This window comes from Rattus norvegicus, chromosome 9 (assembly GCF_021556685.1).
Source record: "Rattus norvegicus strain SHRSP/BbbUtx chromosome 9, alternate assembly SHRSP_T2T, whole genome shotgun sequence".
In the NCBI taxonomy this organism is placed as follows: domain Eukaryota; kingdom Metazoa; phylum Chordata; class Mammalia; order Rodentia; family Muridae; genus Rattus; species Rattus norvegicus.
In genome coordinates this window covers 125,992,763-126,004,960 of record NC_141542.1, presented here as the reverse complement: position 1 = coordinate 126,004,960, position 12,198 = coordinate 125,992,763, and the positions used below count along the sequence as shown (strand labels likewise).

Here is a 12,198-nt window from a genome sequence, read left to right as displayed (position 1 = left end):
AATCTCTCCAGCTCAAAATGTTTTATTCTTAAAAGTGGTAAAATAAAAATTGCCTCAGGCTGAGGAAACAAACATCTACCCAACACACTGGGCTAGACATGCAAACATAGCTAAGGTAACTGCAGAACTGTGGGGCTTCTCCCAGGAAAGCCTCCACTGCACGATGATGTCTTAGCAGCCTCCTCCTTTGAGTGACTGAAAACTCACTCTAACACTTCTTTTTTGATAACCAATAATCAGTAAGATTGCTGTTTGAAACCTGCTGAGGTTCTTGCTGGAGGAAACACAGGATGGATAGTAGAGGCAGGTAGTTATAAATACCAGCTAAGACCATGAGACCAGTTGCAGAAACAAAGATCATAAATGACAGGAGTGTTTCTGTCATATTTGTTAAGAGAGTATTTGTACAGATATTTGTGTTTTCTTTCCTCAGGTTTATTATCATGCAATGATAAATGTACATCAGTTAAGAGAAAATTAGTGGTTATCATATTAAGGTTTGAGATGCTAAAGGGATATCCCTCAAGGTACACTGTCACCTATTCTGAAATTTATAATGCATTTCAGTTGTTTGATGGATAGTTATATCATGTTAGACATGATATCGACATGGACAAATATGTAATGCATTTGAAGGTGTATGTGGAACTGTTATTAGCTACAATTATAACCTGGTTGTTATTTTCATTTGGAAATCAATCACGACATGAGAAGATATGATTGGGTGTCGAGCTGACAGAGGGTGGGCTTGTGGTAGTTATTCTTGGTTGTCAACTTTAACATATCTGGAATTCACCAAAATCCAAGTGGTTGGGTATACCAGTGAGGGATTTGTTTTTCTCAGTGAAATCACTTGAAATGGTAAAACACAATTTTAATATGGATCTTCTAAGGAGGCGAGACCTTGGAGATGAGCAGATCCACCTTTAATCGGGGCCACACCTTCTGACAGCAGCCTATGGAAAGGATGTGGAAGAAGGAAGCTTTTGTTCTTGCCTGTTTGCCCTCACTCTCACTGACAAGTCCATTCTTACACAGGCATTACAACCTACTTCTTCAGGACTTGGGCATGTGCTGGAGACCAGAGGAAACATCCAGCTTTGTAGACCGAAGGACTCCTGGGTTCTTGGACCTTCTGTTGATAGCTATTGTTAGACTGGCTGGACCACAGCCTATAAACCACTATAATGGCGTGTCCTGGGGCTATAGAGATGGTTGAGCAGTCAAGAGCACTTCTCCCCTTCACAGGATTCAGGCTCTATTCCCATCATTCACACTGTGGGGCTCACAACCACCACCTAAAATTTTAGTTCCAGGGGCTCTGACACCCTCGTCTGAACTCTGTGGAAACGTGCACACCTGTGGTACGCATAAACTCAGCAGGCACACATACATACGCTTAAATTAAAACGCCTGAAAGAGGGAAACTTCCCTCCTGCACACAGAAGACCTCAGTCAGGAAAGCAGCTTTTACTCCCACCCCGGCAAAGAGATCGAAGTGGGAAATTTCTAGATATAATAGTTCACATTTATGTTACCTTTGCTGTTCCCGAGGAAAGGAGAGTCTGGGTTTGCTTTGCAGAACAAACCTTCATCTACGCTTTGCTCTTCCTAGCATCCTAACATAGCTTTCTTGTTTGGGAGTGCCGTCTCCCTCATTGTGTCTGGTTGATAATCTAATTTGGCACACCATTTGCTTGCTCCCATTCTTCTTCAGCTCACTGAGAGAAGGCTACGCTTCTGTGCAAAGTACTCCGGACAAAGAAAACATCTGTCGCTCGAGTAACGGCTCAGACTTTTGAGCATTGGTTTTCAGGCCTTGAAATTTTCCTGTGCATCTCTGCTGGGGATTAATGCCCTAGGACCTGTGTGTTTTAAATTCTGTATTGGCTTTTACTCTAAGCAGAAACATCACGAGAGCCAGAAAACCTGCCGAGTGTCAAGATGTTTTCTGCCTCTGTTGCTGCCAGAGTAGAAACCAAACTTTCCTGCTTCTAGAAATATCACCATAGCAGATGACTCAAGCCAGACACTCCAGTGAGACCTGGAAATTCTGTGGACATCAAACAGCCCAGAGAGGAGAAAGGTTAAGGCACAGTGCTCAGTCCCCACCCCCACCCCTGACCCCGACACACACACACCTGGTAAAACAGGGCTGTAATATTTAAGAAGACAGGAAATCTGATTATTTAGAGCACGTGCCCAAGGTTGGAGGGCTGCTCCTGACATACCCATGGGAATAGCCGTAATCATACGAAGAGGCTGTCTTCCGACTGACTTCAGACCCTTGATAATGCTGGGATGACGATGTTCCAAGACTGTAGGCCTGCGAGGCCTGCTGCTGGTAGGAGGCGGCTGATGCTTGCCTCAAGGCCTCTGACTCCTGGCGGTGTGCTGCGGAGGAACGGCTGCTGTAGGCAGTGGAGCCATGGGTGTAGACCGCAGAGCGCTTCTTCTCCTGTTGGTAGTGGCTCATGGTGGTATGGAGGTCCTTGTTACGGTAACTGAGATCATAGTGCTGGTGGGACCTCTGATAAAAAGGCAAAGACATCGCGTGCCCTTGAGGGGAGGAGGCAACCTGCAAGAAATCAGTTCTTTATTGAATGATCCCAAAGAACAATTCATCTCAACCAATGGAGAAAAATGTAGTCTGCAATTGTTCTGAGAAGTGAATGGGAAAGGATGTAGATTCTGCTTAACTGGGTACCCACAATCCCCCTCTTCAAAGGCCCACACATGCACCACCATCATTAGCCATAATTTCTTGTCCTGAACAGAGTTTTCTCTCTGGCTATGGTGCCTTTCTCCCAAACACTCTTGTGATGCCTACTTCTAATTTTCTAACACTCTGTTCTGATGTGTGCTTCGTTTAGGAGAATGTGGAATGATGGGAAGTAATGTGGCATTCATTTAAAAAAAAAATAAGCACCTGCTAGGAGCCTGAAATTATCCCAGTACGAGTACAGGGGGGGGAAACAACAAAAATCCTACTCCAGTGGCCCAAGGCAGGGCTGAGTATTCTGTAGGAATCTCTGTAGGAGATTGACAGCAGTGAGAGGTAATCACTGTGAAGTATATTAGAATGCACTAAGAGCCGTGGAATAAAGAGAGGGGATACAATGTAAAACATCTCATTAGAAACTGATACAAAGGAAAACTAAGAGCTGTGGAGTGAAGTGAGAGGGGATACAATGTAAAACATCCTCATTATAGACTGCTACAAAGGAGAAAGACATCTGAGCAAGAGGCTGTCTGGAGAGAGCTCCAGATGGTGTACCCATGCAAAAGTACTGGCAAGAGGGAATGCATCAGTCTCCATATAGAACTGAGGACCACGGGGCTGCAAGACTTGGAGGAGGCAGAGAAGGTACAAATGGTGTCAAAGAGGTGAAGGGCAGATAGTATGGGGTCATAGAGTAGATACTAAGGGCTTGACTTTTACTCAGAGAGCTGAGAAGCTACTAGAAGATTCTGAACTGACAATCCTGTTGAAATAAAGCTAAGAGGTCAATTAGAGGGCTGTACTGGGCTGAATTATGACTCCCTTCCCCCAGATGGATATGCTAAAATGTCTCCAATCCTTCAGAACGGGACTCCATTTGAAAACTGGGTCCTTAAAGGGAAAATTAAACTGAAATGAGCTTATTCAAGTGGGGCCTTTGCATGACAGGTTTGGTATCTCCAGAATAAAAGGGAGGATCATGTCTGAACACATAACAGAGTGACTACCACATGTAGGCATTGGAGAAGAAGGCCGTCTACAAGCCGTCAGCAGCTTTATCATAGTTTTAACTGCATGTTATGTGTGTACATTAGATGTGTGCCTGGCACCTGTGGTGGGCAAAAGACCTTTGGGGCTGAAGTTATAAATGGCACTGGGCTGCCATGTAGGTGTTGGGAACTGAACCTGGGTCCTCTAGATGAGTAGCTTTATTTAAAAAAAAAAAAAAAGTCCAAATCTGACAACACTTGGAGGATTTCTAGGCTCCAGAACTGAAAGGAAATATATTTCTGTGGGTTAAACTTTCTAGTCCTGGACACTCTCTTCTTGTGGATCTAGTAGAGAAATATAAAGGTCACTTCTCTAGTTCTGGCTAATGTTAATAAGAGCACCAGTAAGAAGGGCTCAGACCCTTCGTATGGTCTGAAGGGATAACCAATGGTCACCGGACCATCCGATTGGAGTGTGAAATGTTGCCAAGGCTTTTTGCCTGACTAACTAGAAGACTGAGGTTGCCATTATCTGAGAGGAGGAAGAGACAAAAATATCATCTTGCGATGAGAAAAAAACACAAAACCAGCCTGAGGTGTTCTCCATCCGAGGTACTTGCTACACAGTCCAGCTGAGGTTTTAAATGGGAAGCCAGATGTGAGACTTTAAAGTACAGGATGGATATCTAAATCTCGGAGTCAACGGCTCGTAGATGAAACTGAGAACCAGGAAGATCTCTGGGCAGTGGTGCACACCTTTAATCCCAGGACTCTGGAGGCAGAGAGAGACAGGTGGGTGTCTCTGTGAATTTGAGGCCAGCCTGGTTTGTGCAAGTCTCAGATCAGCTAAAACTGCACGGTAACACCCTTTACCAGGTGGAGGGAGGCAGGTGAGAGTGACTGCACACAGGAAAGCCCTAAAGCTAAACCTTGCAGTCTGACAATTTTTTATAGACGTGAGCTCCTTCAAATCATGCAAACATTTCAAAAGGGCAAAATGGTATTTATTCCATATAGAAAGATGAGCAAATATATATAGGAATATAAAGAATCTGGCCTCGGGCTGGAGAGATGGCTCAGTGGTTTAGAGCATTGACTGCTCTTCCAGAGGTCCTGAGTTCAATTCCCAGCAACCACATGGCCGTCTATAATGAGATCTGATGCCCTCTTCTGGTGTGTCTGAAGACAGCTACGGCTTATGTATATATACTAAATAAATAAATCTTTAAGAATCTGGCCTCAGTGTGGCTCTAGCAGTGTCATATCTGTCTATCAGTTAATTTTGTGTGTCTGGGGGTGCATGTGTGTCACAGCACGGACACAGAGCACAGAGGACGACTTGTTAGCATCGGTCCACTCTTTCCTTCCATGAGGGCTCTGGGGATGAAACTCAGGCTATCAGGCTTAGCAGGAAGTGCTTCTGCTTGCAGAGCCCTCATATTTACTTCTGTAAATCACGAGTTCACCAAAAGGAAGACTATCAGCCACGTGGGAAACGAGGGCACATGGTGATTTTATAGATACCTCCCCCTAGTTTTTTAAAAAATACTCTCATGTATAACAATATTTTTTTTCGGAGCTGGGGACCGAACCCAGGGCCTTGCACTTGCTAGGCAAGTGCTCTACCACTGAGCTAAATCCCCAACCCCTACAATATTATTTTCAAAAATATGTAAGAACATTGTTTTTAAGCAAAGGTTTGTTTTTTTTCTTCTAAACTTGTCTTGTTTAAAATTCTTAAGTGAGGAGCGAATCCTTTTAATTTTTTGTCATATTTAAAACTAGATTTTATTTAAGCTGTTTAAAAAGTCAATGTGTGCTCTCTAGAGAAGAAAACCCAGCAAACTTTACTCCAGAAATATATATCTGAGGTCCCATGGAAAATACCAGTCCACATGACATTTTTCTAAGTGGGGGGGGGGGATAGCTACTAGCAAGCAACTGTGCCTCAATCCTTAAATAGATTTGCTTTTTCTGTTACTAAATATGCAGAATTATACTTACTGAATAATTTTAGATGGTGTTTTACAGTATGAAAGGGTTAGAATACATTGTATTATCTTCATGAAATGTTAGGGAAGTCTCTGTAATGATGTCAATCAGAGTGACTACAAATAATAAAAGATCTTTCACTGTATTATAAACTAATAGTGCTACCCAGATGGTTCAAAATGCTATCATTCTCACAAAAAATTATTTAAATGCCTTGTCCCAATTCCATTTTCCATTCCTCATTATCGGCCCCAAGTATACTTAGGTTATTAATATCTACTATTTAATATACAGGGGTCATGTATTACAAGTAAACATGGTTTAAGTCACCAGTGCTGACTGACCCTTGGAACCAAAGTATAGCCAGCTGCTTCCTTTCCTCAAGTGAGCCAACACACAGCAGCTGGAATGTGTCAGAAATAAAGGTTTTTTAGTTTTTGTTTTTGTTTTGTCTTCTGTGCTTCTGAAACCTAACTTCTAAAAAAGATAATTTGGAAGGTTAGGAAGAAATACTAACTCCATAATTGCAACCGCACTGTAATACTCTTAATACTGGCAGCAGGGGCCAAAAGCTGATGGAAATTACTTACAGAAGGCAGATAGCTTCGGGATCGTAGAGCCAGGTCTGCCACCTCTGTATTATCCAGTCACTTTCAAGTCAGAAATATCACAATGCTCTCGAGAGTTTGTCCACAAGCCTCTCTCACGCCAGAGTTCACTGCCCCTCCCCCTCCCCCCAGAGCTAAGTTACTGGATCCTGAATTAGTGGCTTTAAAGAGAATTTGTATCCTTCTGACCTAATTTGCACTCGAGGAGATCTGCAAACCCTTCAGGACTCCTCTCCCTGAGAGAGTACTTTCATTGAACCTGAGACAAACGTGATCTGATCTTTCGGTTCCAGAAACAGCAGCTTAATTTCAAGAGAAGATGGCAAAACAGCCAACCAGCCCAGGCAGGTACCTTTCTGCCCTGCTTTCCCTTCCAAGGAGTTCCTCTGTTACTTCCTTGCTGAGGCAAGAAGGCAGACAGAAACTACTGGAGTACATTTGCCACCCCTGTGTCACTTACCGGTTTCTGGGGTGGGGGGATGTCCCACTGCTGCAGCCGAGGAGCAGGAGAGAACGAAGACCCACCTAGGCTGAACCCAAGAAAAAGTTAAGAGGCAGGGCTGGAGACTGGATTCTGGGGGCCAGTTCAAAAATAATGCATGTGGTCAGGCAGCAGAATGTCAGGGCCCCACAGCCAGCCTTTTATGGCCAAGAAGGTGGATAAATATAGCAGCACATGGGGAGGGGTAGTCCCAAACCCAGAGAAGAGCACGGCAGGAAGCTGCAGGAGCAGTGGGATTAGGTTAATGGCTCAATGAGTGCGGCCTGATTAAAACCAAATAGAGGACTTACTTAAATAGACGGTTATTGGGGCTGTGTTCAATACGTCTTTACTGCTTTGTAAGTGAATGTGCAGGGCAACGAGCCGCTTGTGTTTGGAGCTAAAAACAGGTGTAGGAATCCGATCCTCGAAATGGACCTCATGGAATCTTAATGCCAAGATACAGCTTTGTGTGTGCTGTTGGTGACACATGCAGCACAGCGTTGAAAGACACCATGGGAGAGCTGGTTTCAGTGATCTGGAGAGCTGGCCCCATCTCTTACCAGCAGCAGCAGCACCTGGGAGAGCAGTCTGTGTGTCTGACCCAGGTAGCACAGTGGAGCTGGTCCTGGTGGCAGGGGTGTGGATAAGCCAGCTCCAAGGGTATGCGTGTGGGAGAGCTGACCCTGCCACTCTCAGGCTGCAGTATGTGGGAGAGTGGGCCCTGAACCACGACTGGGTATCACAGTGGAGCTGGCTCCGGAGGTGCAGATGTGGGTTATCCAGTACCAAGGGCATGAGAGCGGGAGAGTTGACCTTGTCACCTGCCAGTGGTGGCATTGGGTGGCCTTGCTGGAGCAGTATGGATAAGGGAGACCTGGTGCACCTAGACCCAGATCCGGGGCTCTGAATTGGCCCACCCCAAATCTATATCATCTTTGAACAGTTGGGACTTGTCAAAGGGCCAGTCCTGCTGTTCCAAAGCTGCAGTTCTCCGTGGCATAGGGTAACAACAGGATAACCAAGAGGAGTTCTGATGAGCACCCAGTATTGATGGTGTCACAGAAGCCAGAGATCTGGAATCAAACCAATGACTCATTGCAATGAACATTTGCAAGTGAACATAAGTGGACGGAGGGATACACTGTGGGACGCACTGTGACATATGACAGCTTCCACAACGAGATGTTCCCTATGTATTTTGTTGTTGTTGTTATTAGTGGTGGTGGTTGTGGGGTGTGTGTGTGTGTGTTTGTGTGTGTACACGTGTGTGTATTTTATGGGGGGAGGTTGCAAGGGCAAAGGGCAGATATGAGGGGGCAAGGAGATGAGTGGGACTGGGGTGTGTGATGTGAAACTCACCAAGTATCAATAAAAAGTTTTTTATTAAAAAGAATTCTAGCTAGTAGATTTGCCTCGCATAGTTCCAAGAGATTTTCTTTTCTTTTCTTTTTCCTGCTGATTATTGTGGTCACATTGTCTATAAAAAATACTGAATTCTATAATTTCAGTCCTCTATATCCCAAAAAGGGCGGAGAGGCGGCAGAGAGCGAGACAGACAGACACAGAGAGAGAGAGAGAGAGGGGAGTGGAGGGAGAGGGAGAGGGAGAATTCTAGATAGTTCCCTTCCTTAAAGTAATGGTTTTATGGTAGATATACAATTTTCTCTTTAAATTAATTAGAAAAATGTTAATGTTTTCTGAGTATAAAGTAATGATTAAGTAAAAGACAAAATAAATGTGTAAGTTGCATCTGTCCCCTAGAACTCTGCCGGCTCGTTTTCATTTTAGAGTAGGACACAAAGTAATTAGTAGCAGATCATTACTCTGTGTAGGGAGACGGCGGGGGTCCGGGGATGAAAGAAGCATCATTACGGAATGGAATATAAAATAATAATAATGATGATGATGATGATAATGATAATAACAATAATAATAATGACAACTAAGTTCCACCTAAAAGTACAAATGCCTTTTCCTAGGCTGTCAGCTTTAACTCACAACTAAAACTCATATATCTACAACAGGAGAAAAGAAAAGATCTGCATCTGTTCAGTTTGGTTCACAAAGCATTTCTAGACAGCCGATTGACCAGTGCGGCACTGTGGTACAGCCAGCACAGCACAGCACAGCAGAACAAGACGTCCCCAGGAATAATTACATTATGACAGAATAGGTAACAGAATAAGAGATCCGGGTTAGTGCTTCATGAAACAAAATCTGAACGAATCCCTTGCCTTTACAAGACAGGAACAAAGAGGGAAAGCCAATGTCATGCTACCAATGGGGAAGAAAGGTGGCTGAGACAGGCCCTGTGGTTAAAATTTTCCTTCTCTTTCCAATGAAGATCCTTGAAACAGCCTGCCCCACATATGGCCCATATATATACAGCCACCAAGACTAGATAAGATTGATGAAGCTAAGAAGTGCATACTGACAGGAACCAGATATAGCCGTCTCCTGAGAGACACAACCAAAGCATGTCAAATACAGAGGCGAACGCTAGCAGCAAACCATTGAACTGAAAACAGGACCTCCATTGGAGGAATCAGAGAAAGACTGAAGGAGCTGAAGGAGTTTGCAACCCCATAAGAACAACAATGCCAGCAGCCAGAGCTCCCAGGAACTAAACCACTACCCAAAGACTATATATGGACTGACCCATGGCTCCAGCTTCATATGTAGCAGAGGATGGCCTTGTTGGGCACCAGTGGAAGGAGAAGCCCTTAGTCCTGCCAATGTTGGACCCCCAGTGCAGAGGAATGTGGGGGGGTGTGGTAAGGAGAGATAGATGGGGGAGAACACCCTTATGAAGGAGGGAGAGGGGATAGGGGGTTTATGGACAGGAAACCAGGAAAGGGAATAATACTTGAAATGTAAATAAAGAAATATATCCAATAAAAAATAAAAAAATAAAATCATAACTAATCTTACCCTAAACATGTTTATACTGAAGACAAAGAGATTTAGTAGGAGAAGTGACCAAGATACTAGGTCGATGCTAATTTTAAAATGTGAGCTTTCTTTTCCTTTTTGATGATAAGGTTTTGCTCCTTAGTTGATTTGTTTGTTTTGAATGGAAAAAAAAAAACAAGAAAAGAAAAGAAAAAAGAAAAAGCTTTGCTGAATTGTTCCATGGGCTCTTTTGAAGGCTGCAGCTCTAGTTACCTATAATTGTATGGTAACTAGCTTGTATCCTCCCTAGCTTAAAGTTACTCTGTGTGTGTATGTGTGTGTGTGTGTGTGTGTGTGTGTGTGTGTGTGTGTGTGTGTGTGTGTAGTATGTGTATATGGTGAGTGTATGTATATGTATGTGAACGTGTAGGTATGTATATGTGTGGTGTGTGTGTGTTTGTGTGTGTTCGGAGGTGGGGCTTCAGGTATCTGAGGCATCTAGTGTCTAATCTTGCTGTTTATTGAATGACTTCAAGAACCACTTCACCTCTAAAGCTCTGAACCCACATTTGCTCTCTAGTTGTCTCTAGATTGATTTTTTTTGTGTGCTGTCAATCTAGAGCGTGACTTCTACTCTGTCCTCACTCATAAACTGATCTAGAACAGTTTGTACTAAAAAGGGAAACTGCTCAGAGTTGACAACTCACCTCTGAGATGCCCACTCATCGGCATGTTTTTGGTTTTTTTGGTTTTGTTTTTTAAATGTTTTTAATTTCTAAAGTCCCTGAAAACAATTCACATGTGTTTGTGTTTCCATTAAAGACTGTGGTTTGCAAATAGGGGAGGGGGCATGAGGACGACAGGAGGGAGGGAAGGATAGGAAGGCAGGGCCTAGAATTCTTATGAGAGGCCAAGTCTCACCTCGTTATTAAATGAACCAGTTCTAGAGCTAAAATTAGAGCTAGTTATCTGAGCACTGGCAAAATGAAGCCAGCACAGTCTTCCATCAGGCCCTGCAGGCTACGACCTCCAAACTGGGCAGAAGGGAAGGATTTCTGGGTCAGTGATCCTAAAAAGGGGCAAGCCCGTGATGGTACAGCCCTAGCAGGTATGTGGTAAGGCAGGGTCCCAACATCCACTGCGATCCTGTCTACTCCTGTGTCCCCAGAGTAGGCTCTATGCCGCCAGTAAGCTCAAACAGTTTCAGGGAAGGAGGCGTTGGTTCTCTGTGGAACGCTGCACTCATGTACTTAAACATTAATATCTTCCTATTCTTTTCTTGCCTCTATTCCCTTCTCTCCGTTCTTTCCTCCATCCCAAGGACCTTAACTTTGCCAGACCCTCTGTATCAATTATGTTTCTTACTGTTGCGATGAAACAACTGAAGAAAAACCTAAGAAAGGAAGGGTTGGGCCTGCAGGTCGAGGGGTGTGGTCCATGTCAGCAGAAGGCATGGTGTCAGGATCGTGAAGCCAACGGTGGTGCTGTGTTCACAATCAGAGAGCAGAGAGATGTGTGCTGGGACTCAGCTTGCTCTCTCCTTCTTACTTAGTCTGGGACCCCAGACCATGGAATAGTATCACCCACACTCAAGCATTTCCTGCTTAGTTTAACCTTTCTGGAGACACCCCTAAAGATGCACCCAAGGTATGTTTCTACGGTGATTCTAATTCCTTTCAAGTTGACAACCAAGGTTAAATAAAACCAAACTCTCCATGTTTACTTGAAGAGGGAAGCCCTTGGTTGCTAGCAAAAGCATAACTGGCCTAGGATTGGTGGTTAGGTCTACAGAGGCTGGTCAAACCCTTCTGCACAAGCAGAAGTAGACAGCAGTGTAACTGGCCTAGGATTAACTGGCCTTGGTTAGGTCTGCAGAGGCTGGCCTTGGTTAGGTCTGCAGAGGCTGATCAAGCCCTTCTGCACAAGCAGAAGTAGACGGCAGCACTGGCTGGAAAGGCGAGGCATTGCTCTTGGCTTCTGCTACCTCCCTAGATCCAAACCCCAGCCTTGACACCTCTCTTCCTAGACAGCATCTTCTGCAGGAAGGAGGGCAGAGTATAATATGAATGAGACAGCATCTTAAATGACAAGCAGGTCCCAAGTTCTAGCTAAGCCTTAACTACCTTTACTATAGCCTAAGATACCCTACTGTGTCCAAGATGATGAGGCGGTAACTGTACTGTTTTAACCTTGACCCATAGCCTGCTCTCAGCATGCCCCTCTGCCCTCCACTGGTAAATAAAGGGCTCTGTGAATGCCGATTTCCCTTGTTGCTAAACACTAAGAACAGTCAGGCAGCTGTCTGCTCTGTCTTTCCTTTTCTCTTTCTCCCCACCTGACTCCCATTCCTGTGGTTCTGACAGGCTCTTTGCTTGGCTTGGGGGGGGGAGGGGAGAGGTAATGCTTTCCTCATTGTTCACGAATGTGTGTTAGCAAACAGTGTTTCAATTCCCAGAGACAGAAAATCTGGAATGTTGCATGTTGAGAATGATGGCCTCATCCCTGTTTCAC

The 12,198-nt window shown here is 44.4% G+C and overlaps 1 protein-coding gene across 5 annotated transcripts in view; it reads right to left on the bottom strand.

Annotated features, from left to right (window-relative positions):
* Myom1 (myomesin 1) overlaps positions 1–6,825 on the bottom strand; it is a 129,285-nt gene extending 122,460 nt beyond the window's left edge. For 3 of the 5 annotated variants that reach the window (NM_001191584.2, NM_001432105.1, NM_001432107.1), the window contains 2 exon segments: positions 2,232–2,578; positions 6,772–6,825. In NM_001191584.2, coding sequence (NP_001178513.1) covers positions 2,232–2,551 — 320 coding nt within the window. In that variant the 5' untranslated portion in view covers positions 2,552–2,578; positions 6,772–6,825. 5 annotated transcript variants of the gene reach the window in all.
* Positions 6,826–12,198: the final 5,373 nt, after the last annotated feature.